This window comes from Lacerta agilis, chromosome 9, assembly GCF_009819535.1.
Source record: "Lacerta agilis isolate rLacAgi1 chromosome 9, rLacAgi1.pri, whole genome shotgun sequence".
NCBI classification, from domain to species: Eukaryota; Metazoa; Chordata; class Lepidosauria; order Squamata; family Lacertidae; genus Lacerta; species Lacerta agilis.
Genome location: NC_046320.1, coordinates 39,722,136 through 39,748,605, shown reverse-complemented (window position 1 = coordinate 39,748,605; position 26,470 = coordinate 39,722,136). Strand labels below are relative to the sequence as shown.

At 43.3% G+C, this 26,470-nt stretch overlaps 1 protein-coding gene across 1 annotated transcript in view; it reads right to left on the bottom strand.

Moving 5' to 3' along the window:
- Positions 1–14,947, bottom strand: part of TBC1D9 (TBC1 domain family member 9) — a 52,031-nt gene extending 37,084 nt beyond the window's left edge. Inside the window, exon 1 of the mRNA XM_033160822.1 lies at positions 14,574–14,947. Coding sequence (XP_033016713.1) covers positions 14,574–14,700 — 127 coding nt within the window. The 5' untranslated portion in view covers positions 14,701–14,947. The remainder of the gene's footprint in view (positions 1–14,573) is intronic.
- Between the last annotated feature and the right edge of the window lie 11,523 nt (positions 14,948–26,470).

The window sequence follows — 26,470 nt, the reverse complement described above, 5'->3', positions numbered from 1 at the left end:
GCATTACTCACAAAACAGTGCGTATAAGATTGGGGTAGGCGTTTTCAGGAGACCAGACTTTTCTCCCAGTCCTATACATGTTCTCTACTACCAATGAATGCCTTTACTTTTTCAGATTTAAACAAGGTCTTAGTACAGTAGTACCTTGGGTTACAGACACTTCAGGTTACAGACTCTGCTAACCCAGAAATAGTACCTCGGGTTAAGAACTTTGCTTCAGGATGAGAACAGAAATCGTGCAGCAGCGGTGCGGCGGCAGTGGTAAGCCCTATTAGCTAAAGTGGTACCTCAGGTTAAGAACAGTTTCAGGTTAAGAAATGACCTCTGGAACGAATTAAGTTCTTAACCCAAGGTACCACTGTAGTTTACTACACAATCGTATGATTTAGTTACTAAACCTGTTCCCCCCCCCATTTATTTCTCCCCTCCCCAGCAATAGATTAAAAAGATCAGCTCTCTCAGTTTTAACTTGTTTGTAGGTTTGTCAGGAATACATTAAAAAAAAGATGCTTGATTAATACAGCTTGGCTTGAGTTTTATTCTCTATACTCTAAAGGTAAAATTGTTCCCCAACTGTCTCATTTAACTTTTGAAGAAAGAAAATATCCGCAGCAGATCCATCCACTCCTCTCAGTGCTGGTTCCCCACCCCAAAATAGCAAAGAGTGAAAGCTTTGAAGAGACTGAATACAGCTTTCTTTCACAAAACTCCTGAAGCATAAAACTATTCCTTGTAAGAGAAATCTTAATCTGCAAAAAGCACTGTAAATCCTCACAAGCTCCATGCCATCATGCAATATGATCCCTATTAAAATACAACTAGAAATCCTAGGAAATATATGGTAAATTTTCCTTCCCGTCCCAAGAAAAATGCCCATTTTACAGATGAAACAATCCCAGGGGGCATCAGTGAGTCAATGGGGGAGAGAGAACTCATGGCATATGCAAAACAGAAAAAAATTAAAGAAGTGAGCTAAGACAAAGACTCTGTGTTCACATATGCAGGATAATTAATCCCCTTTTATAGCTTGGCCATCTGGAGGCTGAGAGAGAACAACAAAACCCAGTGCATCTCTTTTCTCTACTTAAAATGTCCTTTAATAAGAAATATCAGTGGAAAACCTATTTGTGGACTGTACCACTTTTTAAAATGCTCTTCCATAAATAATAATTATCAATAATCAGAAGACAAATCCCTGCACATAGAAGCTAGCTTGTAGTGGGAGGAGGCTAGAACCATTATTTCCAGCATATAGGGCAGGGTGGTCCAATACATGGCCCAAGAGCCACATGTAGCCCCCAGGTCCCTTTTTAGCAGCCCTTGGCAACATCTGAAACCTGCCCAACCCCCTCAGCTGTTGCTCTGCCTTCCCAAAGCCAGGTAAGCTATGATTTTTCTATCTGCCCTGTTTAGATACAAAACTGAAGGGGCCTATTATTTTGTTCAACAGAACACAGCACACAGGTGAGTTAAACTCATAGTTCTGTGTTCCAGATGGTTTCCACTCCCCCCAGCCCAGTTTGTATTACGTAGCAAAGTAGCCACAGTGATACAGCTAAGGGAAAGGAGATTAATTTCTCATCTGCACATACATTCAGCTATAAAAAGGAGTACAATTTCCAACCCCACCTTTGATTTCTATTTATTTTATGCTATATTTAGATCTCCCATCAGCCAAAGTCCTCTGGGCAGTTTTTATAGTCAATAAATTGTACAGGTAAATACAATAATCCTATATTGCTGTGCACTGCTGCTCTGTGCTGTGGTTTCGTTGTTGCTTTTTTGTTTCATTTTGTGATTTTTATTTTAATGCGGGGTTGTTGTTGTTGTTGGCGGTGAATGGTAGACTTTAAGTACAAACAAACAATAAAATCGCCCAAATACAAACACCATAAAATCTCAAACTAAAGCAAAAACATTACTAGAATGACATTAAAAACACACTGGCATAAAATGGAATACAAAAGCCAACCTAAAGAAAAAGAAAGAGAGAATGAAATTCTGGGATGCAATTCTGTGTAAACGTTTAAGGAAGTAAGTCCTACTGAACAAGGTAGGCCTCATTCCTAAGCAAATATGAACAGAAATGACTCCACACACATTTAGGGAGTAGATTGCTTTTTGCTATAGGCAGATAACTCCAACGTAAGCACACAAAACACAGACACAACAACACAACACAACACAACACACAGAGCACTATGATACTCTGATTAAACCACACAGCTATATACACCTACAGTGGTACCTCTGCATGCGAACGGGATCCGTTCCAGAGCAAATGATGTGTGTCTGGGTAAATTCAGAGGCAGCATAGGTCACCTCTGGATGTGGTGTGCCTGGGAATTATGCATTCAAGAGGTCACTCTCCAGGTGAAAGGTACATGCATGTGTGGGATATGTCACTCAAATCCAACATTCTAAGAGAGGACTAACTGCCTCTATGTGACAGTCAGTGTGGTCTGTTGGTCGGTTAGGCTGCTGCTGATAGAAGTATTAAGTAGTAAATGCTCTGATGGAGTCTTTTTAGGACTCACTAATATCTAATATTTAATATATAGTTTATATCTTTTGTAACCTAAGTATGTACTCAATGAATCTGACTGTAAACTAGTTTATTTTGTTATCATTCAGATTCATGTGTATTTTTCTTTTAAGAGGGACAAAAGGGATTAACAACCACAAGAAGGCAGGAAGGTAGAAGACATAATTATTAAAAAGGACTCAAACAAGTCAGCAATCCGCTTGCTGCTGTGTAAACTTAAATAAGGAAACTTTAACCCTGCTATATTATATATACCGCATTTTTCGCTCCATAAGACACACTTTCCCCCCTCCTAAAAAGTAAGGGAAAATGTTGGTGTGTCTTATGGAGCGAAGAGCATCTCCTCCACTGCCCACCGTTCACAAAAACAGGCTTTTACAAGAGGTGGGCAGCGGAGGAGGCACTGCTTGCTTCACCACCACTCCCCGCCTCCTGCTAAAGCAGGCTTTGGTGGGGGGTGAGCAGCAGCTTCTCCGCTGTAGCGGCAGCGGAGATGTCGCTGGATCCTCCCCGCACCTCTATTCACAAAACCAGGCTCGTTTTTGAGAACGGAGGCTGCGGGGAGGATCCAGCAGCATCTGCTACGCTCCCTGCTGCCTCCCCCGACAATGCTTCGCCTGCCTCCCCCAACACTGGCGAAAGTGGGGAGGGGAGAAAGGGGAAGCCCAACAGCATCGCTACTGGGCTGCCCCTTCCTCCCTCGCCCCCTTCGCCGGACTGGTCCCAGACCTTTAGAGGAGGAAAACCAGAAAAAAATAATTTTTCTGGTTTTCCCCCTTTTAAAAATAGCTGCGTCTTATGGTCCGGAGCGTTTTATGGACCAAAAAATATGGTAAATGTTCCTACAGCATGAACCAGTCAACATTCATGGCTGGAAGCCAGTGGAAGTTGGGCGGCTGAAGTCAGGGATGAAATTGGCAGAAGCTAGTGGAGATACCTGGGTGATGCTGCTGGGTGGTAGCCATCCCTCTCACTGTGTTTGTGCCTTTCACAGTTGTCAGAAGCTGTCAAGGTTTTACCATAGACCACTCATGAAAGAAAGGTAGTGGCGCCCGCCCTGTGGAACACCCTCCCATCAGAGGTCAAGGGAATAAACAACTACCTGACATTCAGAAAATACCTGAAGGCAGCCCTGTTTAGGGAAGTTTTTAAACTGTGATATTTTAAATGTATTTTAATATTTGATGGAAGCTGCCCAGAGTGGCTGGGGAGACCCGGCCAGATGGGCGGGGTACAAATAAATTATTATTATTATTATTATTATTATTATTATTATTATTATTATTAAAGAGAGCAGTAGGTCTTAAGCAACCCAGCTTCTATTTCTAAATAAATGGCTTTCTAAATACATCTAAGTAGTGTTCGATACACCCCCCCCCACCGCAAGACAGATAATAGAAAGCTGTGCAGATAGTTCTCCAGCTGTTGCCATTGGGTACAGACTCCCTGTGGAAAGGAAGGAGGGGAGCTGGACCAGAAGAAGGAAGAGGTGGTGGCTGGGGGGTTGGGGTTGGGTGTGCAGGGCTAGCTGGAGATGCAGAAGGGAAATCTGGTTTGACTCCCTCCTGTCTAACTGAGGTGCCAACATTATGCTCTCGCAAGGCGCCTCTGTGTGTCTTGCAATGCCCACATAGGGGGTAAAAGGAAATAAAATCATGACTGATTTTGTCACTAAGAATCCTCCAGCGCTAGTCACCTTATAAGGTTCCCTGGAGGTTGAAAATCCTTTTTAGCTGAACTCTGCTGTGTTTGACAAGGTGTTTCCCTCAGGGTCAACTGCTTCAAACGTTTAGAAGAGAGAGACTCGGTGCAATGTAGAGGCTCAGCACACGAACTATGATGAGCCTCAGAGAACCTGAAAGTCCTGACAGATAGGTTTTCAAACACGAAAGCACAGAACAAAAAAATATGCATACCCAGCATTCTGAGATGGTCCTCTGAGTGCCTTGCATCATGTGGTCTGCAAGTGAGCACCATGCACCTAATGCACTCATTTAGCATTCTGAGAATATCAGCTTTCATTGTAAAAAGTAATTTTCTAGCTTTTGTGGTTGCAATCTGATCTCTGTACATAATGGGGGTGGGGAGGGAATCTGATGTAATTTACTATATTTGATAAGTTGCCCACCCTGTTTTATAGGAACATGCTTAGTGAACATGTCCACTGATATAGTGCTTCGTGGGAAGGCAAAGCAACGTTGTGGTGAACTTGGCTATCTGCCCAGGAATGTAAAATCCCAGTGCATAAGATTTTTTTTTAAGTGCCTCGATCAGTCGTAGGGGAGGGGGAGCCTGGGTCAAGACCAAGGCTAAGTACACACCCCATACATTCAAAGCACATTTCCCCTCACCCAAAGAATCCTAGAAACTAGTTTACCTTTCACAGACATAGAATTCCCAGCACCCTTAACAAACTACAGTTCCCAGGGTTCTTTGCTGGGGTGTGTGTGCTTTAAATGTATGGTGTGTACTCAACGAAAGTGAGTAATCACATCACTGGCTGGGCACATTCACTCATCAGGAAGCAAGAGCTCAGCAAACTCTCTTATACTTGAATGATCCTCTATCAAAGAAGCAAAACATGCCAAGAAGCAGCTATGGGTGTTTCAAGATCTCAGGTTCCCAAGTGAGAATCAACAACCTGGAAGCAGACTGGGAAGTATCTCATACTGCATGTGAAAATCATAAGCAGTTGTGTTGGTCCACTGGGGTACAGAATTCAAAAGCCACAGTAGGGTAGCTTGAACAAGTTTGCAAATACTCCAGGATTCAAACAAACAAACAAACAAAAGTCTCTGCAGGCTTTAGAAATTTAACATTGTGTCCTGTTTTTTTTCTCTAACCCACCACTTACATTTGCTGCAATTAAGATATAATCTCTGTCAAGAACTCAATAAAAATTGTGGAGTTAGTGTGAATCTTCTCCCCAACTCCCATGTTGTCCGTTACTGCATTTGAACAAGAAGTAATCGGCAGTCAAATTAGGACCTGACTCAAGACTATTCAGCATGCTGGCACTTCGAGCATGCCAGTCTCTTACAACTGCAGGATATTCACTGGAAAGGAGCACAGCCAGGAAATGGCAGTACAGAGCTAAGCCCAAGAACAGCTGCGAATGACTGCCAAAAAAGTTGCCAAGTGTTCTTCACCTATTGATTCCTGCTGTTTGGACGAGATAACCCTTTGGGTCCCTTCCAACTATAGTTCTATAGATTTCTATCTACTGGGAAGAAAGGACAGATGTCCTTAATAACACTGGAAGTTATAAATGCAGGAGGGAAGAAATAATTATTCAGCAGCATCTTGGACTGGTTATTTTAGATGTGGTTGAGGGAAAGTGAAAATAACAACACCAGAAAGAGCTCTGCTGGATCAGACCAAAGGCCTGTTTAGTCTAGCATCCTGTACCCCCAGTGTTCCACCAGAGGTCTGAGAGATGCTCACAAGCAGGACATGAGCATAACAGCACCATCCCCATTTGAATCCCCTAGCAACCGGTTCAGAGATACACTGCCCCAAATGGAATCTTCTAGTTAATTATGTTCGCTTACACACTCTTAAGTACTCCCCAGGCTTTTTTTAAATTCATGCTCATGCCTGCAAGCAGGAAAGGCAACACCTAGGTAACCAGTGAAGTTGCTCCAAACAATGGATTTGGGGGTGGACAAAGAGATGAAGAGTCCTAAGGAGTTTCACTTATTAATAAGGGGAAATTCTGAAAGTAAAGATGTTGCTGCCATTTGTTAATATTAATTCATTAGTCTCTTTGTACTAAGTGACTTAACCAGAGAAAAATACCACAAATAAAAACAAAACCAGAAAATGTAAAACAATCAATACATGTTGCAATGTAGCTGAAGTCCACACCTCTGACATTTGACACATTTAAACCAGTCAGTTCTGAACCTAACAAGTCCCATATTACAGGAATATCTTGCTGAAATCAAACCAAGGTGATTAGGCAATTCTGCCCAGCACCAAAGGTTATTTTTGGAGCACTTTCAAAACTGTGGCTCCATTCAATCTGTGTATTTTATATGCACATAATTAACTATATCTGCATGAATCCTTTCTGGTGCCAGGTCATGCCTGCTGCTGCTAAACATGTCTTCACTTGCCTATCAACATATTTTGATTGTTTTATTTTTCATTTCAGCAATTTGTTCCTGACAGATTGGCAAGTTCGCCAAGTATTCCATCAAGGGAAAATGACAAGGGACCATGGGATATTCAATGATATACATGAGCTCTTCTTCTTTGTCTTATACAGAACCAGTACATTGTCCTGGCTCTCACTCTTGGATGAAGAACTCAGACTCTATGCTTTGGAAATCCCCAAATTATTAATGAAATTAGCACATGGTCTCAGCATCAACTCAGAGTACAGGTTACATAGCTCAAAATTTACATTGACAAGGGCTAGGATACATGGCTAGGCATAAGCAAAGACTTGACACATCCCTCCTGCTCTCCTTTTAAAGCAGTGGGATTTAGGAATTTTTTGAGCCCATCAGATATGCTACCATTGCATTTTCCAACTTTTCACTGACTTTCTTTTAGCACAGGGAGATTGAAATCTATTCTACACCAAGGAATCTTATGCATCAAGAAAACTAAAAAGAAATAGACAAACAAATCACAACAGCTGTTTCCTTTTGGCTGTATTATGGTTGCTAATTTTCCCTTCATTTCACAAGACAAGCCATATGGTCAATAGGCTTACTCATTTAAATAGTAATAATAATAACAGGAAGAGCCATCCATATGACTTAGTGTCAAAAATCTACAATTGTTGATGGCACGAGGAAAAAAATAGGTACCGGTATAACAAGGAAATTCCTGGATGCCAAGATCCGAGTTTGGGGCAAGTACTCTTTGGTGAGAAAACACCAACAGAGATTTAAAATCACAAAACATGCAGCAAAGTAAAATGTAGAAATATAGGCTGTTATATTTTTTAAATACGCCCTTATGAGTTCCAAAACTTCCCTCTTCCTTTAGCATAAAAGACCACACATTTGGTCTAAAAAAAAAAGAGAGATAAGTAATAACTACTTTGTAAAATGGATAACTCTCCTGAAATATCCCACTGCTGAGAAACATATAATTTATTACCTAAATGCAGCCTTTCAAATCTAAGGATAAAATGTTGGTGTTGCATGGATGTGAAAGCCAACACTATCTGATGTTTGAAAGCAAATGCTGCACTATGTCTTATTTAACATTTTCTGCACAATATTTTTTAGCACAAGCATCCTTACAATACCATTATGCCTAGTTAGACAACTGAGGCCAAGAAAGAGTAACTTGTTCAAAGCCAACTAGGCAAACAATAACAACAACAAAACAACAAAACAATAATAATAATAATAATTTGTTTTTGTACCCCGCCTATCTGACTAGGTTTGCCCCAGCCACTCTGAGCGGCTTCCAACAGAATATACCAAAACACATCAGAATATCACACATTAAAATCTTCCCATAGTAAATGTTACTATGAAGGCCACAGTAGCATTTCTATATACAGTATGTGAATCCTGCAAAGATGCTGATGAAAAGTTCCTTTATTAATCTATCCTTGCTTCTTCGCAGCGAGGATCAAAAGCAGTAAACCCTGCCTCTACAAAGATGCTGCTGTACTGCACAACAAAAAATTAAAGGTCAATTAAAAACAAGGAGATTGCAAAGTGCAATGAATTCAAAACATTTTAGCCATTCATTTAACCTAGAACAGGCGTGTCCAACAGGTAGATCGTGATCTACCAGTAGATCACTGGACGTCTGTGGTAGATCATGGGTAGATCACTGGCTCCCCCAAAGAAACTTAACAACTTTCAACTTTTACCTGAACCCCCAAAAAACGGGGCTCTCCTCCTCCCTAAAAAAATCTCAAGAACTTTGACCTGAACCCCCCAAAAAGGGAGTAGATCACTGCCAGTTTTTAACTGTGAGTAGATTGCGATCTCTTGGGAGTTGGCCACCACTGACCTAGAACATAAGCAAACAAGCCAAGTACTTACGGCACTAAAATTGAACATGCCATTACTATACTGTTGCTTCTCTTCATGATTTTGTTACTCTTGAAACATTAAACAAAGTTTTTAATATTCGTCAGTTTGGCTCCTAATAACCCTATAAAGTGGATACCATAGTGCCTATTTTCTCTAATTTAGTTGGTCTGGTGTTCCAAACCTTCCCTTAGAAATACTAAATATAGTACCAATTTGCCTGAGGATTTAATGAGTTTCCCTTTACTTTTGCTACACAATTTTTTAAAGGTTCAAGAAAAGGTAACTTCAGTAACTTACAAGAAAAGTTTTGTAAAATTTCACAATTGATAGGGATTGAGTTTCAGATGTTTACAAAATCATATGAAGAAAACAATTTATGGTATGATATATGAAATTATGTTACCATGAAGGATGCACTACTGCTTTATTTTAAACTTAACAAAATAGTAATTAGGCTATTGGGTGAAAAGGCAAGAAGGTACTCAGAAAATGGCCCCCCCTCCCATTTCAGTAGATTTATGAAGCCAGTAGCTTCAGTGATCTTGGGATGAAAATACTTCACAACATTTTCTGATCTGAGGATGAGGGCAGGATGCATTTAAAGGAGCAGACCATTTTTGCACATTGCCAACTTAAGAGTTTGTAGGTATATACTTTTTGCCTAATATGGGCACAAGAAGGTTCAAAATAACTGAAAGAGTGCAAAAACTTAAATGAAATTATGAAAGTTTTGTGAATTTTTCTTGCTTTTTTTAGAGTCCACTTGTGGATGAAAATATTTATGGAGCCCCGAATTCTGGTTCATCTTTTGCAGATTCTGGTTTCCCTGATAGTACACAGCACAAATCTATAGTGTCTACTCAAAACTATGTCCCACTGAGTTTAATGGGGTTTACTCCATGGAAACTAGATAGAGAATTGTGGATGTAGTCTGCACACCTATATGTACCAATACGTACGTGGGAGTAAGTATCATGAACTCTTCTCTACTTGAGAGTAGTATTAATTTATTATTTTATCCCATTTGTTAATTGCTTCCAATGAAACATCTTGAAGTGATTTAACAATGAATACCTAATGGTCAGGGGTCCTTTTTACTACTACTTAAAACTACTTAAAACTACTTTATACACACAAATCAATTAAAATATTTTTATTGCTACATCTTTTTAAAAGACATGTATATGACTGAACTGCATTGATGTAATATCCCCAGGGCCCAGTTTCCTACCAATCCTTATTAGCTGCTATAACAAAGAGGTAGGCATCTTAAAGACTTAAAGTTTAGCATCAGCACAGAGAATTTGTAGTTTTAATGAATTATGAAATGCTTTGTCAATCCCTTAAGAGTTTACTGAGAAAATGTCACAACTCAGCAAGAAATATTTAGATGCACTGAGGGGGAAAATAATCATTTCATTAAAGAATTTAACAGCATAATCCTATGCATGCCTTCTCAGAAGTAAGCCCCTTTGAATTCAATGAAGCTCTCCGCCCCCCCCCCCCCCCCCCGAGTTAACAGTACAGAGGATTGCAGTCCAAGGCTGTAATTCTGAGAGCAAGTCCCAAAGAACTCTGTGAGCCTTAGAAGTAGATATGCACAGGATTAAGCTGTAAGCTCCTTGTATACCAAATATTTCATACTATATGTAAAAATGACATTTTTTATAAAAAAAAATAGTGCTGGTGATCTATTAATGTCAACCTATCATACTATAATGGTGAGAGAAGACCATTCCCACCACAGTTTCTGCGAGCACTTTATTCCCCTGGTAGTCAGCGGATAGCCATCTGCCAGCCACCTAAACAAATGTGTTAGAAAGATGTTTGGCACCATTTCATGAACTTAAAACTACTGTTACATGTCCAGGCTGCAATGAACAGCTCCACAGTCCACACTGCTGTGGTCTAACTGCTACAATAAAAACTGTATTTATAAAAATACTCATTCTGTAGAAATGTAATTTGTAAACACACAGAGAGCATCTCTTGTTTCCCTGAGAGGTCCAAATGGAAGACACCACAAAAAAACACATTTATGTAGGTATTCTGCAGACTACACCTGAAAGCAGTTATAGTACCATAAACAATAGCAGAGAGTAAGGCCTGGGAACTAGGAGTGCATGTCAAGTTCTAATGCTAATCTGCAAGGGACTCTCATAGTTGCTTCTTTAAAAGCCAATTGCTGCTGTACATGATCTGAAGTGTGCACCGCAAGAAGGAAATGCACAACAGAGCAGAGTACACTTAAAACATCCATGCACATCATGGGCAGACATTCATAAATTTGGAAAACCAATTCCATGTTAATGGAGCACACAACAATTAATTTAAACTTTCAAGTCTTATGATGGGTTTTGTTAGGACACCAACAAGTTGGTGCGCTGAAGAGGAGCAGTCAGAGTCGGATAAAACCGAGGTCAAACAGTCCGGGTCAGAAGCCAGCTGAAGTCAGGCAGCAGCACAGGGGTCAGGAGTCGCTGAAGTTGGTTCAAGCCAGAAGTCAGAAAGCCAAAGTCAGGATCAAGCCAGAAGTCAGAAAGCTGAAGTCACGAACATAGTAACCCGGAACAGGACGAGCAAGAACAACCATGCGCTCCAGCACAGCAGTTGCAGGTGTTGGTGAACAGAGCATCCAGCCTTCCTTAAGTAGCCGGCTCATAACAATGCCTCTTACGAGCTGCAGCTGCCTCTAATTGTTCCCTTCGTTCTACAGCTGAGAAGGGAGGAGGGGAGGGGGCCAGCCGGTTCCTCTCCTCACAAGGGCCTGATTCTGGCTCAACTTCTTCCTCCTCCTGTTCAGGTCTTTCCACTTCCCTATCTGATTCTTTCTCTTCTGAGGAGTGTCGGCACCAGTCTTCTCCAGGTATGAATTCCTCCATTTCCCCAGATTCTTCCATGGGTGCAGCCTTGCCAGGGCGGGCTTGCCACCACTCCTCCTCATCCGGTTCAACCCTGACAGGTTTCAGCACTGAATGACTTAAAAGCAAATTGTGCTGTGCAGCAAAGGCAGCCAACAGGATACCCTCTAAATGTTGTTGGACTCCAGTTCCAATTGGGCACAACCAGCATGGTCCATGATCAGGGATAAATGTGAGAAACATCTGAAGGTTTCTCATTCCTCACCTAGTTACAGATTTTTCTTTATTTTGTTACCCAGTAACTAGAAATGTCAGAGACTGGACCGGGGACCTTTTACTTGCAAAGCATGTACTCTGCGATTCCTCCTCCCAATCTAATCAACTGCTTTCATATTTTAACAGGAAATTACATGTAGCTGAATGTGCTCTAGCCAAACCCTTTACATTTGCAAAATCTGTTTAATCTGAAATACTGCCAACTACCAAGGCCAATTAATCTCTCTCCGGCAAACTGAGTCTTCCTGAGCCAGTGTGGTGTAGTGGTTAAGAGCAGTAGACTAGTAATCTGGTGACCAGGGTTCCTGTCCCCGCTCCTCCACATGCAGCTGCTGGGTGACCTTGGGCTAGTCACACTTCTTTGAAGTCTCTCAGCCCCACTCACCTCACAGAGTGTTTGTTGTGGGGGAGGAAGGGAAAGGAGAATGTTAGCCGCTTTGAGACTCCTTCGGGTAGTGATAACGCAGGATATCAAATCCAAACTCCTCCTCCTCCTCCTCTTCTTCTTCTTTAGATCTATTTTTTGTTTGCACTTCTTCTTGCAAATTGCCATGATTTGCATAGATAGCCAATGCGCAAAAGGCCACACAGACTATATGCCTGCTCTAAAAGGGCTGTATTTGAGCCTTCAGGCAAACACCTTCAACAATAAATGTATTTTGTTACCATTTTTTGTTGCATGTAGGCAAGGTCACATTTTGCAAAGCCTTTATTTCATGTAGTAACAGCTACCAATGGAATGAATTCTTGGCATGCATAAAATACATTGCTTTCAACAAAACCATAAAATTAGTATATGGATCCAGCACGATTTGGTGGCTGAAGTGCTTTGACTTAGGAAGCTTACATCTGAACCATTTATCTGTGAATATTCTAGGTGGCCAAGAAAGGAGTGATTGAGGTGTTGTAGTTTTTCCAAGTTATATATGGGATAAACTCAAGCATCTACCTGAATCAAGACATGCTTACAGTGACTCAGTTTTGCCAGACCCTACTTTACAGTAGCCCAATGTTACAATGAGGCAAGGGATTTTTTTTGGGGGGGGGGAAGTGTGCCATTTCACTGATGTCAGTCGACTTTATACAATTAAATATCAATACAGATTAGGAAGCAGAAGAAAGCAAGCTGAAAACAAGCATAAGTTGAGAATGTATTTTTGACTCATTCCTGTGATTTCCATTTAGGTAACTGTCCTTGGCAAGTACAGCACAACTGACAGATCACTATGACCAAAGGGATGGGGGAATAATCCATTTAAGTGAATGAAGTATATAGCATGCACAATAGTGGCTAATGGAAGAGCCTTGCTGCAAAAGCTTTCTAGGACACTTGAATCAAAATATCCTAAAAATAACCTTAGACTAGAAGAGAGAGATGCACAACCATTTTTGGGAACGATGGAATTGTCAACACTGTAGTGCTACAGAATTAAAATTCCTTTAGTGCCAATTAAGACATTGTGTTTTGCAGATGCCATCAGAGTCTTGCAGCCAGTATTGTAATTCAACCCAAATTACAACCAAGCATAGCCATATAAAGCGCAGTGACAATGCACATGTAAAACAAAAATTTTTAAAGCTGAATCCTGGTTTTCTTGCCAGATCTTCACTATTTCCAGATGATCAATGCTAGCAAAAAAAACATACATGGCTAATAGACATCACAACTACAACTACTACACTCAAAACATTTGAACTGTCATATTAAATTGTAAGGAGTTCTCTAGAATGGCAAGTCCAGTTCATTTCAATTTCAGCTTTGGACTGGCTGGCTCTAACCAAGCTAGGTTTAGGTGAGGAACTGATTCACTGAAATAGTGAAGTGCAAATGGAGATGAAGAAATGAGACTCATCATGTTACACATTTACTGCTGTAGGCCACAGAAACTGACATGCCCTAAATCAGTGTTTCCCAACTTTCTGTCCGTCCCACAGACCACCGAGTCTTGGCAGATCACTTAATGAGTTTATTGCCTGTTGCAGTAAATTCTAATATGATGCAATAGATGCTGGTTTTTAAATTGTATTTTATTGCTTTTATATTTCATATATTCTACCTGAATGAAGCTTGTGACACTCTGCCATAAACCATTCTAGATCTTTTGAGCTAGATGGCTCAGAATTTATTTTTTTCTTGATACAAGACAAAAGCAATGTGCTCCTGTGAATAAATTACTATTTCACTTGGGATTCCTGCATTCCTGATAAGTCCCAAACTCACTGTGAGACCTCACTGTATGTCACTCCCGGTATAGCATATCTAAAATAACAATTGAGTGGCCTTCACATACCGGTAATTTCTTTGAAGGTAAGTTACAAAAGCACTCTATCAATCTACCTCCGCTCTATGCATGGCTGATTAGAAGTAATCAGAGTCCAATGGGACTTACTTGCAAGAAATTGTGCAAGGACTGCAGCTAAAACTTCTCTGTGTGTGCTATTAGTAATCTTCCTTCGTGCAATTTTCAAAGGACTTTGGGATGCCACTCTAAGTCTTCTGCACAAGGATGTAGGAAACGATAATCAGTAGAGACTCTGCCAACCCCAGCAGTACTGACATGCAGGTGATATAGCCATCCATACACCATAATAAAAGCCTAAGCAAGCCAATATAGATATATGATATGAATAAAGAAAAACTGGCATCCTGAATTTACCAAACACACAAATTGCATACCTTCAAGTGAAATGCACACACCTGTTGCAAATGCAGACCCTGCATCAAGACACCAGGCGTGGACATGGCATGTGAATAAACGCCCCAAAGAATAGCAATAGCAGCACCCCCCCACCCCAAAGGCAAAAGAAGAAGATCCAAACTGAGCAGTTTTGCCCCTTCTTTCTCCCCCTCCCGCCTCGGAGCCCTCTTCGCCCCCTTACCAGCTAGCCCTCCGCTGCCTCCATCTCCTCCGTGCCCCTTTCTTCTCTGCAGGATGAAGTAAGGGTTGGCCCTCTCCGTGATCCACAGGGCGTTTGCCAGCAGCACCTCCTCCGGGTTCACCCACATGCTCCCGGCCAAAGACAAAGGCAGCCTGGACGGGATTCGCTTCAGACGTCTTATTTCGTTTTTAAATCATGCGGAGCCCGGGACGATGCTGCGAACCCCAATTCGCTTCAAGCGCCCTGCCCAGCCCAGCCCAGGTAGGAGCCCGCAACGCTCCGGCCAGAGGAAGGAACATCGGGGTTAGTAAGGGGAAGAAAAAGCAGCACCATCCCCACCGCGACTCTCCAGCTCCGTATCAGCCCCTTCTCCAAGCCGAGAACAGCAGCAGCAGCAGCAGCAGCAGCTAGGCGAGAAGACTCGCTCGGTGGCGGACGCGGGGATGAGCCGAGCGGGTGACCTCAGAGAGCATCAGCTGCGACGGCTGGGCCCGCCCAGCAGCCTCGCCGCCTCCCAGCCTCCTCGCTGCATTCAATCTCCTGGAAGGAGCCGGTTGCGGAACGGCGCCCCCACTCGGAAAAACGCGAGCTTAGCAGCTGCTCTCCTTCCAGCACAAGTGCTCGGGTGGTCCGCTCCGCTGCACAGGCGAAAAATGCAAAAAAAACCCACAAAACCTCGCAGTGTCTGATGCTAACGAATAAAGGCCAAACCTATCTATCAGCAGGGAGCGAGATCCACCGTTCGGCATCTGTGATATGACTACGGGGAAATCACAACAGGTAACCCTGGCGAGAACGCGCCCGCGCGCATACACCCCCCCCCCCTCCGGATTGGTACTGCCGAGAGCCGCCCAGCGCACCACGGATCTTTGAAGATCACCTACCCCCGCTAGGTTTAAAACACGCGCACAGCCTAACAAGAGCTCAGCGAGCGCGCACATGGGTCTAAAAAGCCTGCCATGGAGCGACACCGATATATCCCGGAATCACTGCAAAATCGTCCGCATCACGGTCTGACAAGTGGCCTCTTATGGCAGCTTAAGGAGATGGGCATCCGCAGGGAGCACGATGCCACCACTCGGAGCACGATGCACAGAGCGGATAAATCTAACCAGCCTGCCATCGCTCGGTAGCTACAGATGGCTTGCTCGTACTTGTCAGTTTCTGCTCAATGAAAGGGGAACGGGAGGGGGGCATGGAACGTCACCAGCTCCCGTTCCGCCGAACGCTTTCTACGCGCAAGCGCGCGACCTTACGAACAGCTCGCCGCCAGGTTCCGAAAAAGGCGTGGCCAGCGCCAGCCAGCAGCACAACCTGCGCAACGTTGTTTGGTTTCCTCCTTCCTGCACTTCCAGGAGCGCCTCTGTCCTTGTTCCTGTCCTGTGCAAGTCTCGACAGAGGCTCCACCGTCCCTGCCCCACCCCGGTTAGAACCAGCGCAGGAATCCCCTGCAGAGCTCTGGCAGCGAGCTGATCTTCACGGAGGGTGTGAGAGAAGAGCCATTCCTACCGGTATCTCACCCAAGTCAGAATTCCTAAGCAAAAAAGACTTCAAGGAGGCGAGGCTCCAGCAAATGTTGCCGAACTAAATAGGACATAGGAGTAGCCAGGATTTGTGTGTGTGTGTGTGGTGGTGGTGGTGGTGTGTGTGGGGGGGGGGTGCTGGCTTCGGGCGGCAGAACCTCAGTTAGTTAAGGAATTTTATTGATTTTCTTGTGAAATAGGATCAGCAAATTCCAATCCATTCGGTTCGAATTTAATTGAAAGAGTCGATTTCTTTCCCCATGAAGGGATTACATTAGCATAACTAGAAAGATAAAATTATTAGCCGTGATTACTACTGTTGTGTTAGCGATCATTTTATCTCCCAGAAATGGTGCAACTCCCCCCACCCCAACATGGCACAAACCTACACACAGAATTACCTCCATTCATTCATGTAATTTTATGGACTTTTTGCCTCGCTACGCTTTTTCCTCCTCTAGAACACCACCTATATTTGACAAAATAGTCTCTGGTCCTCAAAAGCTTATTCCATAACAGATGTCATAAGATTTGCTTTTCAAGAACCAATGCCCCTTTTAGTAGACTATGGCAAGGGTGGCTAGCCTTCAGTTTAGGGGCTAGAGAGACCGCCCGCAAGACAATTTTGACCTGAAAATATGTCATCCCCCATTTTGACATCATCATCAACAACAAAATGCAAATAACCTACCCATGGTTATCAGATTGGTGTTTGATGAGTGGAAAGGAGGCAGCCCAGCTCAACTACACCGATCAGTTGAAGGGTGGGGCTTGCCAACTTTTTGAACTAGTCTTTAGCAGCAGTTTGATCTGCAGTAATTAGCAGGTGGTAATGTTATACCTCAAGGGACACAGGTGGTGCTGTGGTCTAAACCACAGAGCCTAGGGCTTGCTGATCAGAAGGTCGGCAGTTCAAATCCCCGCGAGGGGGTGAGCTCCCATTGTTTGGTCCCAGCTCCTGCCCACCTAGCAGTTCAAAAGCATGTCAAATGCAAGTAGATAAATAGGTACTGTTCCGGCAGGAAAGTAAACTGCATTTCCGTGTGCTGCTCTGGTTTGCCAGAAGCGGCTTAGTCATGCCGGGCACATGACCCAGAAGCTGTCTGCGGACAAACGCCAGCTCCCTCGGCCTACAGAGCAAGATGAGTGCGCAACCCCAGAGTCCACAACTGGACCTAACGGTCAGGGGTACCTTTACTTTTACTTAATGTTATACCTCACTGCTTCCCCTGCCGATTCCTGCCTATCAACCTGTTACAACTGTGATAGCCATGTGGGAAAGCTAAAGAAACAGCTCAACACAGCCATACAGTTACCCTAGGACTCCAGCAGCAACAAAAGTGTCCACTCTACTTGTCATCCACAACTCTCCTCATCTTTCCAGGTCCATCATCAGGAACTTAACAGCTCATCCTGGAAGATGCAGGCCTGTTATTTCTACCTGGAAGTTTCCCCACAATGGATGAGTGAAGGGTGTGGTCTGAGGAGAAGTGTGGGTTGGGCCACCTGGCTTGGAGAGTCTGGAGTGCTAAACAGGCCTGCAATAAGCCCCCAGGGCAGAGGTTATCCATACTGGCTATACTTAGTAATGTATCTGGAAATAGGCCCCACTGAGGGTTTGTTGTGTAATAATCCTAATCAACTATAATTGCGCAACCTGAATTCACCAGCATGTGACTGACTCCCACCTAAAAATAGGGAAAGTCTGGAAGTGCCAATAGGCTATAGTGTGCCTAGTAATGGTGGAACTTGGTTGTGTGAGTGTTTAAGGATAATCAGCTTCTTTATGGCTCCGATTTGCTCCTGTGCCTAATCTGCAGGTAGTAGGAGGGAATTAAGTGTTTCTTCTATGCCAGGAAAAGTTTCCCCTGCTGGTTTCATCTTATCAAGCTGCCGTGAAAAGATTAAAAGCAGGCCACATTTTTCTGGTCCATTTGCAACCCAGAACACAAGCCCCCTCTGGGATATTTGTATAATGATTCTGTTGTTAGCAACTGCACTTTTCCCTCGCTTCCTACCCTCTGCCAACCTCCCATTGTGTTATGAGCTATGATTTTCCTTCAGTAGGAGAGTAGGGGAGGGGGGAAAGGCCAATCACGTTTAAGCTGCTTTGGTAGCCCAAAGGATTGTCTTGCAATATAGGAAGTCCCCTGAGTGGGCCTTTGGTTCAACAATATGCTGAGCCTTTGAGATAAGGAAAATATCACTTCTAATTGGCAGGGTATGTCTTGACACCTGCAAATTTATATGCTATGCTTGGTTGTTGTTGTTTTAATCCCTGTTGCTTGGATTCCTCTGTGGAAGCCTTATGATTTCCCTTTTACCCCTCTACTATACTGAATTCTCTTTTCTTCCCCCCCCCCCTTGTATTTTACTGTTTTCTATAATTAGATCATCCCTATTTGGGTTTTCTTTAAAAAAAATCTGATAAAAAACAGTATAAATCTTACTAAAGGCCACATTCACACCATGCATTTAAAGCACTTTGATACCACTTTAAATAGTCATGGCTTCTCCCAAAGAGTTCCTGGAGCTGTTTTGTTAAGGGCCCTTAGAGTTATTAGGAGATCCCTGACAGCTACAATTCCCAGCATGGTGTAACAGTTAATCCTTTTGCACAGGGAACCCTGGGAGCTGAAGTTTTGGGAGGAGAATGGGGATAGTCTAAGAACTCTCACCACCCTTAGTAAATTACAGTTCCCTGAATTTTCTCCATTTTGGGGGGGGGGGGCGAGCCATGGATGTTTAAAGTGCTATCACAGTACTTTAAATGTGTGGTGTGAATGTGACCAAAGCAATTGGAAACAATGCTACCCATTATTCCATTCCTACAGATGTGTCCTTGATTTTCCTTCTTTTAAGAAAAATTACAGTGTGACACACAGCACAGCACCACAACAGACACATCCCACCTAATCCAGAAGTTGAAGCTGCAAATACACAGGTAGCTAGACGGGACCTCTAGTAATAACCCTTAGACCTTTTAATAAGTTGTTGACATCTGTTTTCCCAGCATGAAGAAGCTGACAAACATTGGGATTAATAGTGTTTGCTGATATCTCTCTGCTAAGGTATAAGGAAACCACAACCAGCACAAGACCCTTCTTGTTACTCAGTTAAGGCTGCTTCCCTTAAAGTTCAACCCTGGAATGAAGAAGGCTATGAAGTAGTTCCAAAGTAGTTAACTTATAAAAAGATACAAAACCAAGGTAGTTTTCACATCCTCAAAGAAATGAGGAAGGTTGTTGGAGGCAACAAACCAACAGCTTTTGCTTCCTCATCAAATTGACTGTTTACCAGAATGGAAAGGCAAATAACATAGCAAAACCAGACTGTTAACTTTGTAGACATAGTTATCAGTGGTATTTACAATGTGAGGATATCTGTTTGTGGAGAAATATCACATCTAAGGAAATATCAAACTGCATATCTGTGAGTTATCAAGTAGTGAGTATGTTAGCATAGTCTCTCTGAACTCTAGTTGTTGATCAGGTCTGTTTCCAAATTTATGCTGATAAATGTAGCATTTTAAAACATACTACTGATTGCATCAAACCCTCTTGACTACATTTGCAAAATCTTTTGGACTTGTTTTCTTTGGGCCTGCAATGGCTAATCTCGCAGAAAGTGAAAAGATACATGCGTAAACCAGAAACTGAGCTGCCATCTGAACGTTAATGCACAACTGCATCTGTGTTTTCAAGTCAACATATCTACCACCATCGTATTTTATGCTACCTGCAGAATCCAATCTATAAGTGAGACATAGAGCATGAGTCTGTACATGGGCATAGTCAGGATTTTTGTTGGGGGGGGCAGGCCTTTTGTTAGGGGGGAAAGAACCTCAGTTTGCTATATATTTTTATTGATTTTTATTGATGGGTGGGCAGCTGTCCCTCCCTGCCCACCCTTGGCTAAGCCCATAAGTCTGTATGTGTTTAGTTTGAAAGTGAATCCTATAGCATTCAATAGAATTTACCGACAAGTATGTGTGGGACTCCAGCCTTCCAGTGTGCAGAAGTTCCACCCAGTTCATTTGGGTTTGCTGCAATGTTCTGTGCATAGAATAGAAGCCTTAGGCACTCTCTCTTCCCTACTTAACACATTTTAGTTCATTGTGGCATCATCCCATAAATATATTCCTCAGTGAAGAAAGAAGATTGTATTCCTGAAGCATCACAAAAAGGAAAAATAAAATGATTTTGATCTAGCGCTCAAAGATTTTCAAGGCACAGATAAAGAACTGGTGGTTAAACTTGCAGCTGTTTGGTATTGATATTCAAAATGGGGCCCACGATCAATGGCAAATGCAGTCAAGTAATTGGGCATCCATGAGGTAAAAAACTCTTGCTTCTCCCAGCCCACTGAGTCTGGGGGGAAAGCTAGCCTGAGCTGCAACTAAGTGTGATGAAGGATGGCATCAGGGCCTAGTATATTGGGACATTTGCCAGGGCCTATGTGTTCTGGCAGGGCCTACTGGGATTTTGCCTTGACATTCTGCCCCTCTGCCTCCAAGCAGCAGCAGTTGTTGCAGCAGCAGCCACCAGCCTCCTCCTCTGGCTCACAAAGGAGCTTACCTGGGGGCAGCACTGTAAGGAGCAGACCCTTGGCTCCAATCAGCACCTGGCGGCCACCTTATCTTCCACAGTGCAGTAAGATGCAGCAGGCATCACATGGCTCCTGGCTCATTACTCTGGCTGTTTCCCACAGGTAAGCCTGTGTGCTTGCAGCCAGAGTAATGTAAGGGGGGTGCCTGTGGATGCAGCAGGGAGGCAATGGGGTGGGGTGCAGGTGGGGGGGGGAGGGTGTCAACTGCCAGCAACCTGCCCTAGGCCTCCCAAACCTGGACCCAATATATGTTAACTTTAGCTGTTCCCCTCCTTGTTTTTTAAAGATACATTTATTTAGTTTCTGGAATGACGAAAGGGGGCAGGAGAAAAGGAACCGCAGCATTTTCTAGAAGTTAACCTGAATTCTAAGCGGCAGGGGAGATGGGAAAGGGTGCAGATGTTCAGGAGAAGCCCCCCTGCAGAGTCTGAGGTATTTTTTTCTCCTCACGTTTCAGGATTCAGCCATATTGCAGGTGCAGGCATCATTACAAATTAAGCCTGGGGTGGATGAGGAAAGCATAGGCAGAGAAGGTAAAATTGTTCTTGTGAAGAGTTGCTGTAAGGAAAGAAAGCAAAGGAAAAACAAGAAAGCAACTTTGTTTTAATTTTTTTATGGTAATGTCATACAGTGATATGGAAAGGAAAGTACTCATACACATGCGTATAAAAAAATAAGGTGAAAAAGAAGTAAATATTTTAATACAACAAGGAGCATATAAATTCACAGTAAAGGGAGGGAAAGCCACATTTTCAAGACTGGGTTGTTAGTACCGTTTTTCTAGTGGTTTATACAGTTCTGAACTTGTCAAGAGAGAAAATCGTCCTAAAACATCTTTCCGTAATGAAGCATGAGTCAGTGGTAAGCTCCGTCCATGTTCCTTTTGGGCCACATGGGCTATAAAAAAAATCCATTTACATATAATGTGTTTTTATTTGTTGGGTCATTTTTCTTTGTCTTTTTTGTTGGGTTAGTTTCTCCATTAAGGTGACTGTCCAAATTTGTTTAGTCTTGTCTTCTATCAAATTACAGTCAAGTTGTTTTAAATGTTTTGCTGCCGCCTTGGGCAGATCCACATCATACATACAAAGGCTATCCAATGGACATTTAGGTAAAACACATGAGTTCCCCCCAACGAATCCTGGAAACTGTCATTCCCCTTCATGGAGCTTCAATTCACAGCACCCTTAACAATCTACAGCACAAACATATTGGGGCAAGGGATGTAGCTCGGTGCTTGCGTGCCAAAAGTCCCAGACATTCCATCTTGGATGTCTGCAGGTAAGGCTGGGAGGACTGCTGCCTGAAACCCTGAAGAGCTGTTGCTGGTCTGTATCAACCGCATTGAGCCAGATGGACCAGTGGTCAGACTCAGGTATCAGACGGCTTAAGGATCAAAGCTTCTCACAAGGAATCCAGGGATTTGTAGGTAGGCAAGGTAATACAGCTCCCTGTCCCTTCTCACATAATAACAGTCCCCACAGGTCACTTCAGGAGTGGGATTAATAGTTAATCTGATTTAAGTCTGTGGTGTGGATCTGACCACAGACATTTCTGTGATGTATTCTGGCATGTAGTCGGTGTTATTACTTCATGCAAAAGGGGACGGTTTGTCCTCTCTTTGGAAACAAACAAGTTGCATGCTTTGCTATGCTGGTGTTTTGCAATTTACATACACAGTTTCGGGTCATGTGATTTCCCCAGATGTGTTAAGAAGCTAGAACCATCATTAGTAACCAGCTTGCGCCTCTGGCTCACCTGACGTCTTCCTTGCTATTTTTAGGGGATGACTCAGTCGCTCTGTATTACAGCCACTGAGAATCTCTGTAGACTGATAGCAAAAGCTTTATGCCAAGTGCTGCTAAAGCCCAGCAGAATACTGGAGCACGTAGATAAAACCAATTGGCACTGTTGCTAGGAAGACACAGAGACTTTGTTTGCTCTTCTTTTCCCAGAGAAAGGGCTCAAATAGGCAAAGGGAATATCAAACAGGAATAAAACCCTTATGATGAAGAGAATAAAGGCAGAGCCAGTGGCATTTCACCAGGGGCTTCTTAATACGGACATGACTGTTGTGCAAACAGACAGACATGTATTTGAATGTCATTTTGCTTTCAGACAGGAAAAAGTATAACATTCCAGGTCTTTTATTTGTTTTAAATTAGCTTTGTTACTCGCACCAGTTGGCAAATAATGCTGCCTTGCCCAACTTCTTCCACTGTCTTGTGGCATATTCATTCCTGCTCTTTCTGTATGAGGCTCTGATTTCTCTGTCCTTTCACCTTTCTCTCCAATGTGGCTTGCCTAGAGCCAGTTCTTATGGAGCAGAGGTGACTTCCCACACCAGTTCTGCCTCCTCTCCTGTGATCTCTTGTGTTCAGACATTTCACACTTAGTGGTGCCATGTGCTCCCAAGGGCCATCTGGTGCCCACTAAGTCCAGGCAGGGCCTTTAGTGGGGTGGCATCTGGACCTTTGGAATGCATTTCCAATGAAACCAGTCAGGCACCTGCAGCATTTGTTTTTAGCTGCCTGCTTAAAATTTCCCTGTTCATCTGGGTTTTTACTGACAGGTGATCTAGGAATTGTTGCAGAAAATGAATTTCAAGTTCTGATTTCTTGTAAAGAGTTCCCTTCCCACCACACATTTGCTGGGCTGGTGGTATGAAAGAGAACAAGAAATGTAGCAGCTGAATAGTTTCATGGTCATGGAATGAGAACAGATTAACACAATGCAATGTGGTAGCTAGATTTTCAGTGAGGTCCAGGGCAGGGCCATCTACCGGTACTTATAGGGGAGATGGGAAGAAATAGGTAGAGACCAATAAATGCTAATACTGTAAGCCAAAACATGGTTGAAGGGACATTACATTTGTGCTAGGCCTGAACTAAAAATCACTGCCTCCAATCCGGCACCCTATTTCGGGGTGGCCAATCCAGTGCCTGGTTTCAGGAACTGTGATCTCACTCTGATATGCTTTTGGGGGGCTGGCATGAGGAAGATTGCTTACCTTGACTGCTTCCTCTCCACCTCTCTTTTAAAATACCACCCTTCTTTCCAAAAGAATCCATATTACCATAATTACTGGAGAAATACTGCAAAAATTACTCTGCTTAGCAAGGAAGCTGTATGTTTTGCTTATACTGGAGGCAGACCTGCGTCTGGCCATTGGTGCTTTGCCCCGAATCCTAGCTGTAACCTGATACCTGCAGCTCCTAACTGCAAAGACTACTGTAATTGAATCAGTCCACAATCTCCCTGTTGAGATGTAAAGTGCTACCCCTGACTGTTGCTATCTTCGGGTGGGATTCAATCACGTACCTGCAAATTCAAGTTGTGCAATTAAAGTTGATTTGGAGCTCTTGCTCAACACCCCACTCACTCCACAGACTTTTTAAATTTTATTTAATTTTATTTATTTGCTGTAAGGAAAGTGACAGAAAAATGCACTGGAAAAGTGGGATAACAATTGGTTGGTGCAATGTCTTCTTACACCCCCACAGACAAATCAGAACGATTCAGAGGGAAAAGGCCTGCCACTGCCGTGTTAAGCCCACACCCCTCCCAGCAGGACAAAGCAATCTGTGCCTTCAGTACACCCATAGGCCTTTCATGACCCCTGATCCTGGACAAACCACAGAGAAAGGTGTGCAGCCGTGGTGTGTATACCAGCTAAGACTGGTGTGGAGGGGCTTCTTCTAAGACCTCCTGGACAGTAGTGTTGCTAGGGGGGCAGAGTACCCGGGGTGGCCTGCCAGAGCCCAAGGTGACATACTGAGAGGGACATACCGGTAGTTCCGGCAGCACCCCCTGCCCCAGCTGGCCACGCCCCTATGGGCAGCTCGCCCTGCCCCTATCCGTCCCAGCAGCTTGCTCTGCCACTGCTCCTGGAGAGCTTTGGAATGTGATAGGGAAATGCATTGAAAACTGTGAGATAAAGGAATGATTGACGAGGAAGCATGTAAATGCCCTGCAAGCAAATCAGGATGAATGCTCATTGTCATATAAACCACCCTGTAAGCAAATGAGAAAAGATGCTCAATCATGACCAGGCGTAGCCTAAAAAAGGAATAAGCTTTGCCCAAGCACAGCATGATGAATGCTCAATGAGCAGGTCCTCTGAAGGGGATGCAGAGCAATCAGTGGCAAGGACAGCAGTTCCCATTCCATTCCAAGCATGCCCAGAAGCTGCTATTTTGCCACCAGGAATACAATGAGATGATAAAGATGGGCTAAACTTCAGAGGGATTTGGTTTGATTCACAATTGATGGATCTTTTCCCAGTAGGGCAAGCGCCAGAGCTCAGTAGTAGAGCATCTCTTTTGCATACAGTAGGTCCCGGGTTTGTTCCATGACATCTCTAGGTAGGGTTGTGAAAGACCCTTGCCCCAAATCCTGGAGAGTGACTGCTGAGTAATTGAAAGACAGTACTGAACTTGATAAGCATAGAGACACTTAAAAGGTAAAGGGACCCCTGACCATTAGGTCCAGTCATGTGCAACTCTGAGGTGGCGGCGCTCATCTCACATTACTGGCCGAGGGAGCCGGCGTACAGCTTCCAGGTCATGTGGCCAGCATGACTAAGCCGCTTCTGGCGAACCAGAGCATCGTATGGAAACGCCGTTTACCTTCCCACTGGAGCGGTACCTATTTATCTACTTGCACTTGGACGTGCTTTCGAACTGCTAGGTTGGCAGGAGCTGGGACCGAGCAACGGGAGCTCACCCCATTGTGAGGATTCAAACCGCCGACCTTCTGATTGGCAAGCCCTAGGCTCTGTGGTTTAACCCACAGCGCCACCCACATCCCTCCCATAGAGACAATTACCTGAGAGTAAACATGCTCAGTATTGTGATGCATGAGGAACAATTGTTTATAGAGCACCTATGATATAGTTATAATAATAATAATAATAATAATAATAATAATAATAATAATAATAATAATAATAAAATAGTAGCCTGCCCATCTGACTGAGTTGCCCCAGCCACTCTATTTTGAGATGCAAGGAATAAAACAATTTGATAAATGATTTGCATCAGCCACTAGATGGCACTAGAAAACCTGAATAAACACAAGTGGTACAATGACAAATTGTGACTTCTTGTGAGATTAGTAACAGCAACTTGTTCAAGGTCATTCAGTGGGTTTCTGGGCCAGGTGGAGATTTGAATTAGGGTCTCCCTTGGCTAACACTACACCATACTTGGTTTGTACAGCCAATTGACCTTGGGCACAGTGCAACATAGGACTAAGTGAAAAGTGGCTGGTCGCTAACCATAGGTGTATTTTTTAGGCAATGTCTTACTCATGATGCTGTTCAACTCTAGTACAGAACTAGAATTGCAGATAGGGTAATTGGTGTTAGTTTGCCTCCAATAGAGACACTTTATGCTGCTCGAGCCAGGAAGAGAGCAGAGAGAATTGTCGCAGTCCCCTCGCATCCTGGTCATTCATTACCTGTTTGATTTACTTCCATCTGGAAGTCGTTACAGGACTCTATACACAAAAAACGTCTAGGCACAGGAATAGTTTTTTTCCTTGTGCCATCAAACTTGAATTTGTAGTTGTGTGCGGAAGGGAGGTCAGTTGGTGGTATGGGGTTCCTTTGTTGTGCTGTTGTATCTTGAGGGGAATAGTGTTTGTATGAGGTACGTTTTTTCTTTACAATGCAATGTAGTCAAAGCAAAATTACAAGTTTGATTGATACCTGGCCAATAAAATTATTCCTATTCCTAACTATAGTAAAGGTAAAGGTACCCCTGA